Source organism: Astyanax mexicanus, chromosome 8 (genome assembly GCF_023375975.1).
Source record: "Astyanax mexicanus isolate ESR-SI-001 chromosome 8, AstMex3_surface, whole genome shotgun sequence".
NCBI lineage: Eukaryota > Metazoa > Chordata > Actinopteri > Characiformes > Acestrorhamphidae > Astyanax > Astyanax mexicanus.
The window spans coordinates 53,260,860-53,278,927 of NC_064415.1; the positions used below are offsets into that span (position 1 = coordinate 53,260,860).

The 18,068-nt window shown below is 39.1% G+C and overlaps 1 protein-coding gene across 4 annotated transcripts in view; it reads right to left on the minus strand.

Moving 5' to 3' along the window:
• Positions 1-4,319: 4,319 nt before the first annotated feature.
• Positions 4,320-18,068, minus strand: part of epha4a (eph receptor A4a) — a 73,267-nt gene continuing 59,518 nt past the window's right edge. Inside the window, exons 12-18 of one of the 4 annotated variants that reach the window (XM_007228673.4) lie at positions 13,810-13,871; positions 13,485-13,694; positions 12,195-12,371; positions 11,858-12,051; positions 11,099-11,257; positions 8,176-9,573; positions 4,320-6,242 (exon numbers count right to left, since the gene is read on the minus strand). In XM_007228673.4, the coding sequence (XP_007228735.2) occupies positions 9,459-9,573; positions 11,099-11,257; positions 11,858-12,051; positions 12,195-12,371; positions 13,485-13,694; positions 13,810-13,871 (917 nt within the window). In that variant the 3' untranslated portion in view covers positions 4,320-6,242; positions 8,176-9,458. Of the gene's footprint in view, positions 6,243-8,175; positions 9,574-11,094; positions 11,258-11,857; positions 12,052-12,194; positions 12,372-13,484; positions 13,695-13,809; positions 13,872-18,068 lie in introns of those variants that run through there. The other 3 variants (XM_049481999.1, XM_049482000.1, XM_049482001.1) reach the window with 3 other exon arrangements.

Genomic DNA, 18,068 nt, shown 5'->3' on the forward strand with positions numbered 1-18,068 from the left:
ATTTAGGCGATTTACCGCCCTCTCTGGTAAAAATAGGTAATTGCTCTGATCATGCGGAAGAATCATATTAAACTCAGTGGGTGTGATTTGGTCTTCTTCTTTCAGTGCGGATAAATCTGATTCCAGGTTATGTTCAGTCAGAGAATGAGAGACAGAGAGAGAGAGAGAGAGAGCTTAGTCAGAATCTTTACTCCTTCCTTTCTTTGGTTTTACTATAAGTGAATGAGCAACTGAGGTTCCTCTTCTGAAGTCTCCAATGCTCCACCAGCTGCTCGCATTCAGTAAAACTGAGCCGGATCCTATTTTAGAGGCTGTACGTGTGACGTAAGTACGTAAAGTAAGCACGCGTGACGTGACCAGAAGACCAGTAAGTTTTGCATTGCAGCCAACGCAGAGTTACTATAGCAGCTCAGAAAATGATGCTTGTTCTTACAGCCTACAACATAAAGGCCCAGCAGTTAATCAAAATATTAAGATCTACAGGTTTATCTAAGGTTTATCGCAGGTAGTCCAGGGGGAATGACTACACACTGATGGTGGGTGTCAGAAACTAGGGGGCACAACGAGTATGCCAATAGTTTGTGCCAGATGCCATTGAAAAATAAGATGCCAATGGCAACAGATTTAACCCAAAGAACTTGAAAAGTTACTTTATTTCAGTAACTCAGTTAAAAATGTAAAACTCATATGTATACATGTATTACCCCCAGAGTGATCTATTTTAAGTGTTAAGTGTTTTAAATTTCTTTTATTTTTGATGATTATTGGTACTTTTGGCATTGTCGGCATTGCTGGAAAATGATTCGTGTCTTAATTAGAAGGTTCACACCCCCCCAATCCTATCCCCCGCCCCCCGTAATGCACACTCTGCCTGTTATCCCAGTGGTTTTACAGTCAGAAAGCCTCATGTGCTTCAGAAAGGGGTCAAGACAGTGGGCTTAACTCCATCAGAGAGGCTGGTTGAATGAGAGATTAAGCAATGGGGGTTACGCACAGATTAGAGACGATTAGATTATGGAAATACAAAAAATACCAGCACATCCGGACCTCCCCCTACAGCCCACCTTCTAACTAACAACGCTGGATTACAGGGGCTTGTTTTAGTCTACATAGTTTATATCGAGGTGGTAAACATAGGGATGTGTAATGGAGAAAGAGAGTTTGGATATGATTGGGATAAATGGGACTGGTCTATGAGCTATTTTACTCATTAAAAATAAATAAATAAATAAATAAAATAGAAAAATACCAAAAAGGAGTTACTGAAATGGAACTAAGCTTTATACTGTATGGATTAAAAGAGAATTTTGATCGGGGAAACTGTACTATTATAAAATGGAAGTTACATATGTATGTACAGAATGGAAGTTATATACAGCTTTGGAAAAAAAAGAGACCAATTAAAAATGATGAATTTCTTTGATTTTACTAAATTAAAAAACCCCTGTAATATAATCAAAAGTTAGATGGATGATCACAAGCCATCAAACCAAACTGAACTGCTTGAATTGTTGCACCAGGAGTTAAGGCATAAAGTTATCCAAAAGCAGTGTGTAAGACTGGTGGAGGAGAACATGATGCCAAGATGCATGAAAACTGTGATTAAAAACCAGGTTTATTCCACCAAATATTGATTTCTGATCTCTAAAAACTCTTTATGAATATGAACTTGTTTTCTTTGCATTGTTTGAGGTCTGAAATTGGACAGCGGCGATATATTATAAAATGTTACCAACTTTTCAATGCCAGTGTTCTTGACCTTATTCCTAATGCTCAGTTCAAACTTTGGTTGCCAGTTACTCAACTTTATTTTTATGTATATAAAAATCTCAAAAATAAAAAGTTTGAAACTGCTGTTTTTGAATAGACTCTGAGAAATGAGAGTTAGGTACTTGGTTTTTCAGCTCTCTTATCGCCGAATCCACCAAGTTTGAGTGCAGTCTGTTGGAGTGTGTTCTGCTGAGTGCTCCTCCAAACTCACTCCTATCTCGCTTACTCAAACTTACTCAGCTTGGATTTCTCTCCACGGTGAATCTTACGCCTCTTCTTCGGAGCTGAAGTTTGAAGTTTTGCTCGTTCTCCACCTCCTCCACCCTCGTCGCTTCCTCTCTGCGCATCGGCGGGCGCCTAAACAACATGCATAATGCATGCGTCTCTCATTAGGGTGATTGTCGCAGGAAAACACGTCGTCGGGCTCGCGGCGGGGAGGTTTTTCTATGATTCCTGAACCCCCCTTTTTAAAAAAAAGGAAAAAATAAAATTACGTTTTCAAGGGCCTCTTTTCTTTTGTTTTCTCCCCACCTCCTCCTCCTTCCTCGCTTTATTTATCAAAGGCTCCGCACAATCAGCCATCACCGCGGCCGGGAGGGCTGCGGGGGAAGCAGATGTTTACTGATTAAGCGTAAGCGCCGTGCCAGCGTGGCTGTATTACGACCCATTCAGGGCGCGAGAAAAGGACAGGAAGAGCTAGAGGAAGAGAAAAAAGAGGAGGGGAGGGGGGAGAAAGAGTTGTTGAAGCTGACGAAAAGCAGACGAAGCGTGGCCGGTCGTGGAGTGCCTTCGCTGCAGAGCCGTATGATTGTTGGGGGGGGGGGGTTAATTCCCTCCCCCGCTACCTACCTTTTTTTTGGGTTTTAATGTTGGTGCTTATCCGGTGCTGCACTTAGTCACAATCAGGGCTCAAGTTTACACAAGCACTCACAACCAGCGGCAGCAAGACTCTAAAACCTAAAATCACATATTGCTTAGTACTAATTACTGTTTAGTTCCAACACTGAATATAATACCCAGAAAGTTATGTATTACTGGTGCCATATTGATTTATATTTTATCTTATATTTTAAAGGAACACATAAGGGATCATGTAGTAACTTAAAAGTGTTAAACAAACCAATATAATACTCTGTGAAGAAGCGTTAAGGTGCTTTTATATCTGAGGTTCTGTTAACTTGTAGTAGTTTCTGAGGCGGATCATTTGGATGAACTAATCCTGTGCAACAGAGGTGACTCTTGGCCTTTTCCTTTTCGTAGGGCAGTTCTGATTAGTGCCAGTTTCATCCTAACGTTTTTTTGAACTGTCTTTGCGAATGCACTTGAGGATTTTCTTTTTTGGATTGACTGACTTTCATGTCTTAAAGTATTTATTTTTTTTAACTTTGAGTAGTTGAGTAATTATATATATATATATATATATATATATAATGCTTCTCTGGTGAGCTTTTGTTTACATTCCTCCTCTGTTTCTTGGGCTCCATATCTCCTTCCTATCTCCTTATAAGGGCGTTTTTCCCCAGCTGTGTCCCAAATCACTAGCCGGGGCAGCGGTAGAGTATTGGCCCGCGACCCTGACGACACAGGTTCGATCCCTGGTGAGGAGCGGTGTTTATTTATTTATGTTTTCCTTTATTTATTTCTTCTTGGTTTTTCCTGCTTTGAGATCAACTGTTCTGTAATTGGGTTCAACAACCCTCTTGGATGGAGAGCTACTTAATCTGTACCTCTCCAGCCCATTACACGTAATGGCTTGGAAAATATCTGGCCAACTCCACCTCTTCACAACTTTACTTTAACTGATGCTCTCAAACATATTAAGAGGCAAGACATTCAAGTAATTAACTCTTGACGAGTTCAGCACAGCTGTTAACTAAAAGCCTGAATTCCAGGTGACTCTACCTCATAAAGCTGACTGAGAAAATCCAGCCAAGATGTGCAAAACTGTCTCTGTCTCTATCTAAGCAAGAGGTGCTGGTTTGAAGAATCTAAAATATAAAAGGTGTTTCTCTTTATACTGTGGATGACTTCAGTATTAATCTATAATATAGAGCATTTTAAAATAAGAAAATATTAAAAAAATTATCTCCAAACTGTTGTCTGATACTGTAATTAATGAATAATTGTGTTTATCTTATTTGCACATTCAGTTTTTGAGAACTACTGCTGTTTTACTGGCTGAACTGAGATAATAGATGCAGGTAGTAGATTAAAAGACTGAAAAAAAAAACCCTGCAGGTTTAAAAGTTTTAAATGCATCCAAAAATGATGCGTTTTTACTGCCCGTTCCACTGCCTTCCCATTCGCCCGCCCGCCCGCTGTGTTTCAAGTTCGGCCAAATGGAACGGAACTGAGCCGCCTGTCCTGCATTAGCCTCTAATGGCACTTCTGTGTCCATCTAAACACACGGTCCACTCGCGCTCAGCAAAACAACGTCTTACCAGACAGTCTGGAGAGACAGACGGCCGTCCGTTCCAGGAATGCGGTTTTGGAGAACAGTGGAGCTCTTACTCAAGTGTAGCGTTCACACAAATCTTCCCAGGCGTTCATTACAATGCGCTTGGCAATCATTTATTTTCCCCTCATAGTTCTATTTTACAATTTTACAAACTAGATAAAAAAGACCATAAATAAATGACATGTCTCATGTACCTAAAAATTTCATTCAAATAAAAAAAAATAAACAAATAAAACAAATAAAATAAAACGACAATGGCAGTATACATAGATGCGAACAAGCACAATCCGTATGTTAATCCGTATGACTAGATTAACTCAAGAACAAGAAAATAAAAAAAAAACAACTGATGTGTGTTAGTTTCAGTTCAGATTCCCCTTGAATAATAAACTACATTAAGAAGCTTGGCACAATATACATTCTATAGATCTCAGACCTCCTCCACATTCCTTGCCTTGCATATTCCAAAAAACAGGTCCTCAAAAGCTGAGAGCGAGCAGTGAGGGAGGAAAGAAGAAAAAAAAAAAAAAACGAAATGATGAAGAGAGATTAAAGAAAATGAACAGATTTTCTTTTCGTTATTTTTTTAAGGGTTTTAAGAGGCTTGATAGTTCCAAAAGTGTGAACGCAGCACACTGATGACTTCACCACCCTTTTTCCCAGAAGTGATAAAACAGAGAAAGAACAAAAAGCCTTGTAAGATAGAATGAGATAGGATGAGATAGGATGAGATAAGATGAGACGAGCTGGTGAATGGTATGTGAAGTGAAGTGTGAGATTCGAGATTCAAGAGTCAATCAAGGGTCTTTTTATTCCCTTTTTTTTCATGAACATTCCTTTTAAAAAGTTTATTCAAGGTACGAATGTGCCTTTTTTCTTATTATTCCACTGTCCGTTTCTTAGTCGACATTTGCAGTAATTTGCAATTGAACTCGCAAGGTCACAAAGGTCAAAAATGGTCAACAAAGGTCAACAAAAAAAGGTTCATAACTCCAGTAGGTGTTGAGTTGCGTTGGGTTGAGTTTTCGATCCCAGCGAAGTCTCCAGCAAATCATCTGTCTGTTCTGCTGTTTTCTTCTTCATTTTCCAGGAAGTAGCCATGACTGTAGTTTCTGTACTGGATATACAAGGGTTGGAAAATGAAACTGAAACATCTAATTTTAGTCCACAATAATTTATTGTGGTGACCGACAGTTCTGGTGGAAACAGGAGAGTTGAGGTGCACCGAGGTTGTCTTACAGCGTCCACAGTTAATCCTGTTGGATGTGGTTGGTCCTTCTTGGTGGTATGCTGACATTACCCTGGATACCGTGGCTCTTGATACATCACAAAGACTTGCTGTCTTGGTCACAGATGCACCAGCAAGACGTGCACCAACAATTGGTCCTCTTTTGAACTCTGGTATTTTACCCATTATGTTGTGTGCATTGTAGTATTTGGAGCAAAACTGTGCAAAACTCTTACCCTGCTAATTGAACCAACCTTCACACTCTGCTCTTACTGGTGCAATGTGCAATTAATGTCCAATTTAGCCATGAAACCTCTCAAACTGAAATGACAGGTGTTTCAGTTTCATTGTCCAACCCTTGTATATGCGTTTTTATGCGTCCAAAAATGGTCGTCTGAAGGTATGGAGACAGATGTGTTGTGTTGAGTGCTAGCGCTCATTTAAAGCTGAAGCTAGCAGCCCCTTTTAGCATCCCTTTCAGAACTGCGCTCAGCAGTCGTGCAATGCGATGTGTGGTGAAAGAAATAAGAAGAAAACAAAAAAAAATCAATAATCAACTGAAGTTCGTAGAAAAAAAGAATCCTCAGCAAAGTCGTTCCTCAGCTTGTTGTTGTTGTTGTTTTTGTCTTTCTTTTCCGTTCGTCTTCCACAGTGCAAGAGTCCTGGGAATTGTAGTCCTGGTCCCGGCAGTAGTCGTAGTCCTGATATGAGGCTCGGTGTACGTTTTCTCTCGGAGGCTGAGGCGGTGAAGGATATCGCTCGGCTGCAGACGCACCGAGGTTGACGCTGCGGAGAAGAGAAGAGAGAGAGAGAGAGAGAGAGAGAGAGAGAGAGAGAGGAAAAGAAGAAGAAGAAGAAGAGTGAGTTGGCCGTTGGAGACTCACAGTTTCAGCACTCGAGGGCACAAACAAAGCATTAGCTGAAGTAATCCTTTGAGTACGGAAACACAAATTGCTCTGTTTTGCTCTGTTGCTGCGACGCTGGGGAGAAACACTGAGGAGTTCTTTAGTTTTGGCTACAGGTTTTTTCTCGATTTCTCACTTTCTCTCTCTTTTTCTATCTTTCTATCTTTTTTTAGAGTTTCTTTTTTTCTGTGGTGAGGGCACCCTGCAGAACAGTGCTAGCTAGCTAGCATCTGCCAGCGAATCGTCTCTGCCAGCCTGAATGTCTCAATCTCACCTAAGGAGTGGATAAATAACAGCGGGAGAGGAAGAGGAAGAGGAAACTGAGCAGATCTTGTAAATGGAGGGATGGACCTGGGCCTCTGTGCTTACCTTAGCTCTGTATTTTTATTATTATTATTATTATTATTTATTTATTATAATAATTATTATTTATTATTATTTATAATATTTATTTATTATTATTTATTATTAATATTTATTTATTATTTCATTTAATTTGTTTTACTTTGAATTTTAAAAGGAAAGAAAAAAGAAGAAAAAAAAAAAACAGACTGAACAACAAAAAAAGGCAAATCAGGCATTTGACAAGGGTCTCCAAAGGGACATTTAAATGCTATACATACCCTGAAAAAAAAAAAAAAAAAAAAATATATATATATATATATATTGGACCAACCTAAAAAAATTCTCCACATATATTATTTTTTTCAACTTATATTTATGATTTAATTAAAATCTAACATTTAACCCAAGTATCAAAAAGTACTTTAAAACAATAAACAACAAAAATATGTTTTTTTATACTATTTTTTTATCTGGAAGGAAAATATATTAATTTCTATTACAGCCATGTATAGTTTTAGCTTTAGTTGATTTAATTAATTTAAACACTTTAATTTTCCGTAATGTCTGTAAAGTCTTTTTAGCCAAAAATAAAACCTATTAAATTGCTAGAATAATAACTCAATATGACTCAATGATATTCAAATTTTAAATAACAATTGAAGCTAGACAAACTTTTAATAAAATATTTTAATAAAAGATAAACTTTTTAACAGTATAACAGTATAACTATGCAATAACACAACTATGAAAACATTAAACAGTAACAGCCCTTATATAAAACGTCCCTCAGTAGCTAAGAGAAGATACCCTGAGGGTCACGCCTTTCACGTGTAACAGTGTTGATGGGAACCAATGGGAAGAGAGTGCGACTGACTGACTGACAGGTCTAAAATGATTAAATAGTCATTTTCTCCATGACATACAGTGATTGGACAATGAAACTGAAACACCTGTCATTTTAGTGTGGGAGGTTTCATGGCTAAATTGGAGCAGCCTGGTGGCCAATCTTCATTAATTACACATTGCACCAGTAAGAGCAGAGTGTGAAGGTTGGTTCAATTAGCAGGGTAAGAGTTTTGCACAGTTTTGCTCAAAATATTGCAATGCACACAACATTATGTGTGACATACCAGAGTTCAAAAGAGGACAAATTGTTGGTGCACGTCTTGCTGGAGCATCTGTGACCAAGACAGCAAGTCTTTGTGGTGTATCAAGAGCCACGGTATCCAGGGTAATGTCAGCATACCACCAAGAAGAACCAACCACATACAACAGGATTAACTGTGGACACTGTAAGAGGAAGCTGTCTGAAAGGGATGTTTGGGTGCTAACCCGGATTGTAACTCTCCTGCTTCTACCAGAATAAATTATTGTGGTCTAAAACCAGGTGTTTCAGTTTCATTGTTCTCAACCCCTGTATTACCACACATTATCCAGCACTGAGCATGTGCAGGGTTAGCAGGGCTTACCTTAGCTCTGTCTTGATGTAGCTTCCAGTAAGTGAGACGTGCGCCTGCCGGGGGTCTTCAGTCAGAGAGCGATACAGCGAAGGAAGGGGGGGTTTAGGAAGGGAAGGAGAGAAAGAGAAAGAAAGAGAGATAGAGATAGAGAGTAGGAGGTGAAGCAAGAGAGGGAAAAGAGAACAGGGGAAAGGTTTAGGGGTGAGAAGATTTGGAGGGAAGAAAAATGGGGGAGGGGAATGTGCCTTGGAGACCACATTGGAGAAGAAGAAGAAGAGAGAGATGTAAACTCAGGGCAGCATTCTTTAATCCAAGCGGCGCGCGTTGAGTTCCCAGCCAAGTGGAGCAGAGAGGAGGAGGAGAATTGCAGAGTGGAGACAGATATTCCATTTCAAAGGGTGGGGAAAAACTGGAGAGATTCCAGACCCAGTTCATCCAGATCCATCATTCCGTACGCACCAAAAAGACGAAGAGACCAACGCTTTCTTCCCCTTAGCACGATAAGAACAAAAAAGTTCTTATAAGTAGCTCAAAAACGTCTTTTTTTAACGTTTTTTTTTTTTTTTTACACTTACAGCCCACGCTGTAAAATTGACTCAGCTAAAAATGGTAGAAATGACAGGAAAAAAAATATATATATATGGTAGAGGAAAAGTAAAAAAAAAAAAAAAAACTGGCAAAAAAGTTGGGCAAATCCCCCAAAAACTAAAAAAAAAAAAAAAAAAAAAAATACTACGTATTTACATAATGACTCATACATTACATACATACAAAAAAAGTGGAAAAAAAGAGGAAAAATGGTAAAAAAAAAAAAAAAAAAGATATAAAGGATAGCATGCCTTCTCTTCTTAGTTCCATTGGTTAGAAACGAAAAAAGGCAAAAAAAAGGAATGACTGACGACCCAGGAGCCTTCTGAGCGAATCATATCCAGTATTCAGTATCCAAAAAGTCTCAACACAGCGCACAGTGGCGTCCTCTGAATCCTCCAATCATCATTCCATCATTCCAGGCTGGGTGCCTTTTTTGTCCCAAAAAAAAAACTAAAATCAAAAATTTAAAAATAATAAAAAAAATAAAATAAAAAAGTGCTGTGTCATTTCTCCATCCTTTTTTCAGTTTTTCAGTCTTCAGTCACTTCTAACTCCAACTTTTTGCTTTTTTACTCTCCTTCAACGATTTTGTTTAAAGTGCATGGATGAGGTAAATGGATTTCCTTTCGAAAAAACAACAAAAAACAACAATGAAAGAAAAAAAAATTAAAGTACGTTCAGAGTTTTAGGATCCCGCGGGTTCAGACAGGAACCATCCTGTCCTGTATCTGTTGCATCTGGGACAGAATTCCCTGTGCGCTGCTGAGGATCTTGTCCTGGTGTGCGGCGGAGGAGATCCCTATCCTGGCCATGTCTCTGTTCGAGAGAGAACGGAAAAATAAAAAGAAAAAAATAAATTATTATAATAATTATTACAATAAAAAATACATTATATAGAAATACAATAACTGACTTAATCTCTTAACAAACAAGCCTTTTTATTATTGTATTGTATCTCAATATGGTTCCTCTTAAAACCCTTAAAACCTCCACCACAGCTTCACCAAAACCCAACTAAACTAGAACCATTACAGAACATTTCTACAGTAACATTTTAGTCTCTTCCACATCAACCCTCTTGTAATGTTCTGGGTCAATTTGATCCTTTTTAAAGTTTGAAGATCTAGGAAAAATAGTTAAAATATATATTTTTTTCAGTGTGAAACTGAAAACTTCTGATTGCCTTAATTAGTGTAATTAACATATAATAAGAAAACGGCTATCTCACATAGAATAGAATAGAATAGAATAGTTTATTGTCGCTGAAAAACAATGTTAAAAACAATGTTAAAAACAATGTTAAAAACAATGTTTAAACAGTGAAATGCAGTTTAAGCGTCCTCTCTCTAAGGCAGTGTTTACAATAACAGACTTAATAAAAATCATTAATATATATATATATATATATATATATATATATATATATATATATTTAGCACCATATCAATAAGATAATTCAGGACAATATATTTATACTGAGGAGAATATAAAAAGTGCAATAAATAATATTATTTAAAGTGGCCAGTGCAAAGGGGTGGGGGTAGGGGAATATTTGCAACCAATCAACCCCTGCAAAAACTAAAACTAAAACTTTGCACAAAAGAAAATGCAAGGTTATGTTTTAATGTTGTGTAAAACTATTGTTTTATATGTTGGTCTTTTAAAAGTATTAAAATAGTGAAACATCAAAAAAGTTTGAACATATAAATATATTTTTATATATAAAACGAGTGATTTATCCTATGTGAATCATTACCTTTTAAAGGTAAGGTTTAGAGCACCATTGCATTAAATATGGATAGAATAATTAGCAATGAAATTAGTAAAAAAAAAAAAAAAACGCTGCTTTTGAGGATTTGTTTGGTTTCAGATCATCTTTTAGGTAATTAAACATGCAAAATTAACCCCAGAACATAATAGGAGGGTTAAAAAGGAAGCTCCTCCTCATTTCTCATCACATTGCTGAGCTCCTGAGAGGACAATCTGACTGAACAGAAGACAGAAGAGCTAAGAGCTGAATCCTGACCTGAGATTTGCATGCCAAAGGCGATTTTCTCAGGATAAAAAAAAAAAAAAAAAAAAAAAAGAAAAACGCTTCATTTCTGACTATAGGGTTTTTTTTTTTTTGCATGGAAATGTGATTTCTGAACCCATATGTCAAGGCAACTTGTCCCCAAGTGCTGATTTAGGAATGAGTTTCCATTCTCCTGCATTAATCATGATCACACCGAGAGTACATTGTGTCCACTCACACACTCTCACACACACATATTAAACAGACTCTTAGCACTCTGCGGACGCGCTCAAGTCGCCACCACCGTGCGAATGTCGCGCGACTTACTCTTGCGTCATGGAGACTACAGCTTCTGGAGTGGTGTAGCCGGCGGCGGTGAAGTTGTCCCGGTAGCGCTCCATGTTGATGGCCTGTAGCCAATCTGAGACGGAGCCCAAGGGAGAGGAGAACTCTGGACTGCTCGGCTCGAGAAGGGTCGTGTTGGGTCTGAAAAGAGAGAAAAAGAAAGAGAGGGAAAGAGAGAGAGGAGAAATTGCTTTGTTAGGAAAGTGCCCACACACTTTTACTGGGTCTTGGAGGTTGAATATACTGTGGCATCTACAGGGGTTGGACAATGAAATGTGGTTTAATGTTTTTTGGATACATATGTCATTTAAGACAGCTTCCTCTTACAGCGTCCACAGTTAATCCTGTTGGATGTGGTTGGTCCTACTTGGTGGTGTGCTGACATTATCCTGGATATCGTGGCTCTTGATACATCACAAAGACTTGCTGTCTTGGCCACAGATGCGCCAGCAAGATGTGCACCAACAATTTGTCCTCTTTTGAACTCTGGTGTGTCACCCATAATATTGTGTGTACTGCAAATATTTTGAGCAAAACTGTGCTCTTACCCTGATAACTGAACCAACCTTCACACTCTGCTCTTACTGGTGTAATGTGCAATTAATGAAGATTGGCCACCAGGCTGCTTCAATTTAGCCATGAAACCTCAAAATCCCACACTAAAATCACAGGTGTTTCAGTTTCTGTTTCATTGTGCCACCCCTTTATGTAGCTTTTATGACGTAATGTGGAGCATCATACCTGGCTATTTCTCCCCCGGTCCTCTTTAAGCTGTTGGGGTTGCGGATCAGTTTGTCCAGCATGTTGACGATCTGGCTGAATTTGGGCCGTTCCGCTCTCTCTTTCTGCCAGCAGTCCAGCATCAGCTGGTGGAGGGACACAGGGCAGTCCATGGGTGGGGGGAGTCTGTAGCCCTCTTCAATTGCTTTTATTACCTGAGAGCAAACGGGAGAGCGATAAAGAGAGAAAGAGAAAAAAAAGAAAGAAGAGAAAAGGTCAGAAACGGACCCCCCGGCCAGTTCATCACTCCGTGTGAATCAGTTCTTCAGCAGTGTTCCTGAAGAAGTCTCACACTTACATCCTGGTTGCTCATGTCCCAGTACGGCCGCTCTCCGTACGACATCACCTCCCACATGACGATGCCGTAGCTCCACACGTCGGAGGCCGAGGTGAACTTCCTGTAGGCGATGGCCTCCGGCGCCGTCCAGCGAATGGGGATTTTTCCCCCCTGCGATTGATAGGTTCCCATTATTTCCTTTCGAGAGACACAACAAAACACGTGCACCCGGGTTAATCATGCACACACACACCCACACACTCACACACACACACAGGCCAAAGCGGTTCTATAGGGGTTAGTAACATTTATTAAAAAAAAAAATAATAATTCTACTAGCAGCACAAGCCAACAAACATGATACAAGATCGGATCAGATCAGAAGATCCTCAGAAAACATCAGAAAACATCAGGACACTGCTAGAGCTTAGATTCTCTGCTCGAACCCGAAAAAGAAAAGTAGGCATCTTTTCTTAAATAAAAGGGTCAATGCTTCTTCAGTGTTGCAATGTTAACTAACTAAGATCATTTCTGAACAGATTTCGCTTATTCAAACAGCCCTAAAAACAGCCAGTTTATGGGGCGGGGCGGGTTGGGCTCGGGCAGAACCTGCACAGGCTTTGGCCGGGACGGGTCGAGAAAAAAATTATTATTAAAATAAAATAAATAAATAAATAAATCTCAAAAAAGCACAAGCCAACAAACATGAAACAGGATCAGGAGATCCTCTGAAAAAATACAAGAATATCAGTGCACTGTTAGAGCTTAGATTCTCTGCCCAGGCCGTGTCGGGTCGGGCTCCGGAAAGGTAGGCATCTGTTATTTAATGCTATTTTTTATTTTTCTTAAATAATAGGTCTAAGCTTCTTCAGTGTTGCAATGTTAATTAACTAAGATCATTCTGAACAGATTTCGCTCATTCAAACAGCCCTAAAAACAGCTAGTTTATGGGGCGGGTCAGGTTGGGCTCGGGCATAACATGCACAGGCTTGGGCCAGGTCGGGAAAAAAAAAAAAAAAAACTTTTCTAAAAGCAGCACAAGCCAAGGACCAGAGTCAGCTCGGGCTCCAGAAATGTAGGCATCTTTTTATTAATGCTATTTTTATTTTTCTTATATAATAGGTCTATGCTTCTTCAGTGTTGCAATGTTAACAATCATCATTCTGAACAGATTTCGCTTATTTCAAAAGCCCTAAACACAGCCAGTTTATGGGGCGGGTCAGGTTGGGCCGGATTTTTTGAGCCCGATCTAAGCTCTAGCCACTGTTGAGAAAGTCTTGCCACCTTCAGGAAGTTTTTTAGGAAGCTTACCCTTGTCGTATAAGCCGCGTCGGGGTCTTCCTCCAGCACCCGAGACATGCCGAAATCAGACACCTTGCAAACCAGGTTGCTGTTGACCAGAATGTTCCTCGCAGCTAAGTCACGGTGCACGTAGCTCATGTCCGACAGATATTTCATCCCAGATGCGATTCCACGCAAGATGCCAACCAGCTGGATGACCGTGAAGCGCCCGTCGTTCTTCTGTGAAGAGAACAGCAGCAGAAAAACACAATTATAGATTATAGCAAACAGAAACGTAAGAAAAAAGATTATTAAAAACTAAAAGATTATAGAGGTAAGAGGAACCGTGACTCACTCTTAGGAAGGCATCAAGGGAGCCGTTCTCCATGTATTCGGTGATGATCATTACTGGTTTACCTGGTTTAAGAAAAGAAGGGATACATTTAGTCAATCAGTAACGAACGAAAAATTAGCTTTAGCCAGAAAATGATAATTAAAGTAGGTATTGATCAAACTAGAGAGACTGGCAGACAGTTAGAAATATGCAAAATAAAATTTGACAAACTTTTCTCTACTAATGGCCATGGACTGTTGGTTCTTCTAGTTTGGAGCTTGGAGAGTTTTGATTGGAAGGTAAGCAAAGGTTTGATTATATTAAACTGTTGATTCTGGCTGTTCCCTCTTGGCTGGTCTACCAGAGAAGCCAACTCTTGGGGTCAATCCAAACAACGTAATAATTTGGACCACTGAGCTCCAACCACTTCATTTTTTTTTTTGCAATATTGCATAATATACAAAACTTCCATTTTTGCAAACTAGTCCTAGGATTTTTGACAAAACCTTACAAATTTGATATGGAAACACTCAATAGAGTATATTTAATGTCAACATTTATTGATAATTATTGACAATTATTGAACTTTAACTCAACTTTAGCCAATATGAACCAAACTTCAACATCTTGTTTAACTTAGGATTCTCAGTTGGCCTGTCGAGTTTGGTGAACGTACAACTAAAGGGCACTTTTTTTATCAAAGCTGAAATTTTGTAGGTTCCATCTTTAGTCTATGACATAATATTACATTAAAAGAGACACGACTAACATATCTTTATGCATTTCTCCTCCAACCAACTTCCCATGGGTGGGAAACCAAAACAAGACCGAAGAAAATATTTTCTTTTTTCTTGCACTTATTAATAATAAGGCTTTTGATTGCACGGACATATATATATATGCATACATAAATTTGATTTCAAGATATATCTGGACTATAGAAATGTATGTACACTAGCTAGGGATGTCTTCTGCTTATACAGCCAATCACTTCTTTAATTCATTCATACAACAAGTAGATGAGTAGATGAGAAATTTGCCATAGACTTCCTCCCTTCCTTCCTTCCTTCCTTCCTTCCTTTCTTCCTTCCGAAGTCATGCATATAGAGCAGATGCATCACCACTTATTGGTTCTACCTTCGCCTTTGTTCCTTCGTCCGCCTCTTTCTCCCCATCAGCTCTAGTTAATAACTCCCTAACAATCAGCGAAACCCATCTGCTAAACAAACACCGTCTTCCCTCGGCCAAGTCTCCATGGAGGCTGTCTCATGAATGGTAATCGTCTCTGGTACGTATAAACAAAATGCGGAAGCAGAAAAACCTAATCAAAAACGTTAAACCCTGCAATAAGCAGTTTTTCATTTTTTGCCCGTTCTGCACCACTCTTTCTTTTTTTTTTTTTTCGGCTCTGCTGGTAGTAAATTGGAAGGAAGGAAGTGAACGAAAGTAAAAGTTTCAGGTGAAAAAAATAAATAAATAAATAAACGGCAATATGATGCAGGGAAAGCGTTCGGCGGCTTTTGAGTGACACTTTCCAGTCAATCCATTGAAGCTGCCTGAGCGGATGGCCCCTCCCCGTTTCACTATTTCTCACACTCGTTCTCCTGCATCCTTTTTGCATGGGTGTTTATTTTTCCCTTTCAATATATGTGTGTGTGTGTGTGTGTGTGTGTGTGAGTGTGTGTGTTTGTTTCCTAGTACGTCCCCAATTGTGGTGGGGCTATCCACCAACTTCATTTGTTTTTTGTTTTATTGCGATATTGCATAATATATGAAACCTACATTTTTGCAAGCTAGTCCTAGGGTTTTTGACAAAACCTCCTAACTTTGGTATGGAAACACTCAGTATAGTCTGAGGAACAAACATATATGGTTATTATATGACAATTAATCCAATTAATCCTTTATAATTTGTCTCAAAATGACTCCAACAGCTACAGTACAAGTTTTAGGTGGAAGGAAAAGAAAAAATAAATAAATACATAAACGGCAATATGATGCAGGAAAAGCGTTCGGCAGCTTTTGAGTGACACTTTCCAATCAAGCTTGAAGCTGCCTGAGTGGACGGCCCCTCCCCGTTTCTCTATTTCTCACACTCGTTCTCCTGCATCTTATTTGCATGGGGTTTTTTTTGTGTGCGAGTGTGTGTGTGTGTGTGTGTGTGTGTTTGTTTATTGAATGCGTCCCCATTTGCGCTGGGGCTATCGGGCCTCCATTCCAGAATTACCTGCCAGTCAGTGGCGAAACAAGAGAGCTCTATGGCAACGAGAAACCCCTTTTATGGAGACGGGGGACAGCATGTGATGGCTTTACAATGGAGGGACAGTGAGACACCCAGTCCCTCTCTCTTTTTCTATCTCTCTTTCTCTTGCTCGCTCACTCTCCACCTCGGAGAAATCATCGCCGTGTTAAAGTAGTGGCTTATTATGCAAATGCAATCTTGCAATCTTGCATTTAGCGCCCACCATGCCTGTGTCTCTGAATGCTTCCTTTAGGGACGGCTGGCATCTACTCTCTCTCTCTCTCTCTCTCTTTAGCATTCACTTTCTCTCTCTCTCTTTCTCTCTGAAGCTTGAGGGCATTTTGTGGTTATTTATTCAGGACACTTTCAACATCATTAGTAATTTAACACATTTAATTGGCCCTGTTGGAGATGCGGGCTGTGAACGGAGGGGCTGCCATTGTCTGTCAGCAATAACAATTAGCTCGAGCGCTCTTCAGTCAGGCCACAGCTTTTAGGAGTGCGCGACTAGTACCGCCATTAATAAAACCAACAGCTCTCGCGCCGCGCTAAACCAGGAGAGACGCTAAAGCTAAAAGAACCACTTCAGAACATGGCAAAACGAACGGCTAGTCACGTGTCTCCATCATAATATCTCTGCTTATGTCTATTAGCTCCTTTTCTACTTGAAAAAAGAAAAAATAATGGTAAAAAATTGTAAAAAAAAAGAGATAAAAAAGCCCACATTCCTTTCTTTCTTTCCTACTTTCCTTTTTTTTCCCTCGTTTTTTTTTTCCCTCTCTCAGAACGACTGCCGAATGAAAGGATCTGGATTGAGTGAGCCGAGCCATCAAACAGAGGAGAAATGCTGCCTCGGTTTGTCTCTACTGTTCATTAAACAGTGATGAGGCCAGCTTAGCTTAGCTTAGCTTAGCGTAGTAGTTGAAGAGATGACTTAATGACTTTTTAAGAGGCCACAGGTTTAGACTAAGGCCCTACAACGCTATACTGAGCTATACTGAGCTATACTGAGCTATAATGATGCATACTGTGATTGTGATTGCATTATTTTGGCTAACACTCGTTACAATAATCCATTTATTATTTAGTTATTAATTAAAACTAATTCCGAAACTATTTGGCAACCAATTGAATGAATGTTACAAGAGGTTACACTTCTATCTATAGCACCTTTTTTTTTTTTTTTACACACAATCATTTATACTCAGCTGGTGAAATACACACTGGTGAGAAGCAACAGCCAATAGCGCACAGCGTACTCTCAACCGGAAACAACCGTCCACCTGAAGGACTGCATTTTACCCAGAATAGAGTGCAAATTCATATCCATGCATTTACAAACAGAAACAAACATATATATATATATATATATATATATATATATATATATATATATATATATATATATATATATATATATATATATATATATATATATATTTTTTTTTTTTTTTTTTTTTGGATAACTTTAGAGTATCCAATTTCCCTGATTTCCATGTTTTTGGACTGTGGGAGGAAACCGGTGACCCACCCAGACAAAGGGAGAACAAAAAGAAACTCCACCCAGATAGGGACTTGAACCCAAGACCCAAGACCCCAGACCAGTGCTGGGAGGTGAACGTTTTAACCGCTAAGCCACCACATTGCCCCATGGTGTTCCACATGGTTGTATTTTAGGACCATAAAACTTCATGCTTGTTCATTATGGCAGCTATTAAACATACAGTAAAAGTGAAGAACAGAATTGTAGTGTTACACACAGAGTCTATAGGATTTACAGAGTTAACAGTCACAAGGAGTGGAGTGTCCTTGAAGATGCTACTTGTGTCTGTGCTGCTGGGTAATTCAAGTTGCTTCAGGGAAAAATGTCAGTCAAACCAATAACTGTGCATCACACTCTTTATTCTCTATGTGTACCATACAACCATCCTAGTAGGAAATATGGCAGAGGATGAACTTTATATTATGAAGTTTGTGTTTAATTCATAGAGACAAGCTGATACTTCCGATCGATATTAAAAGCAATATTAAAAGTTTG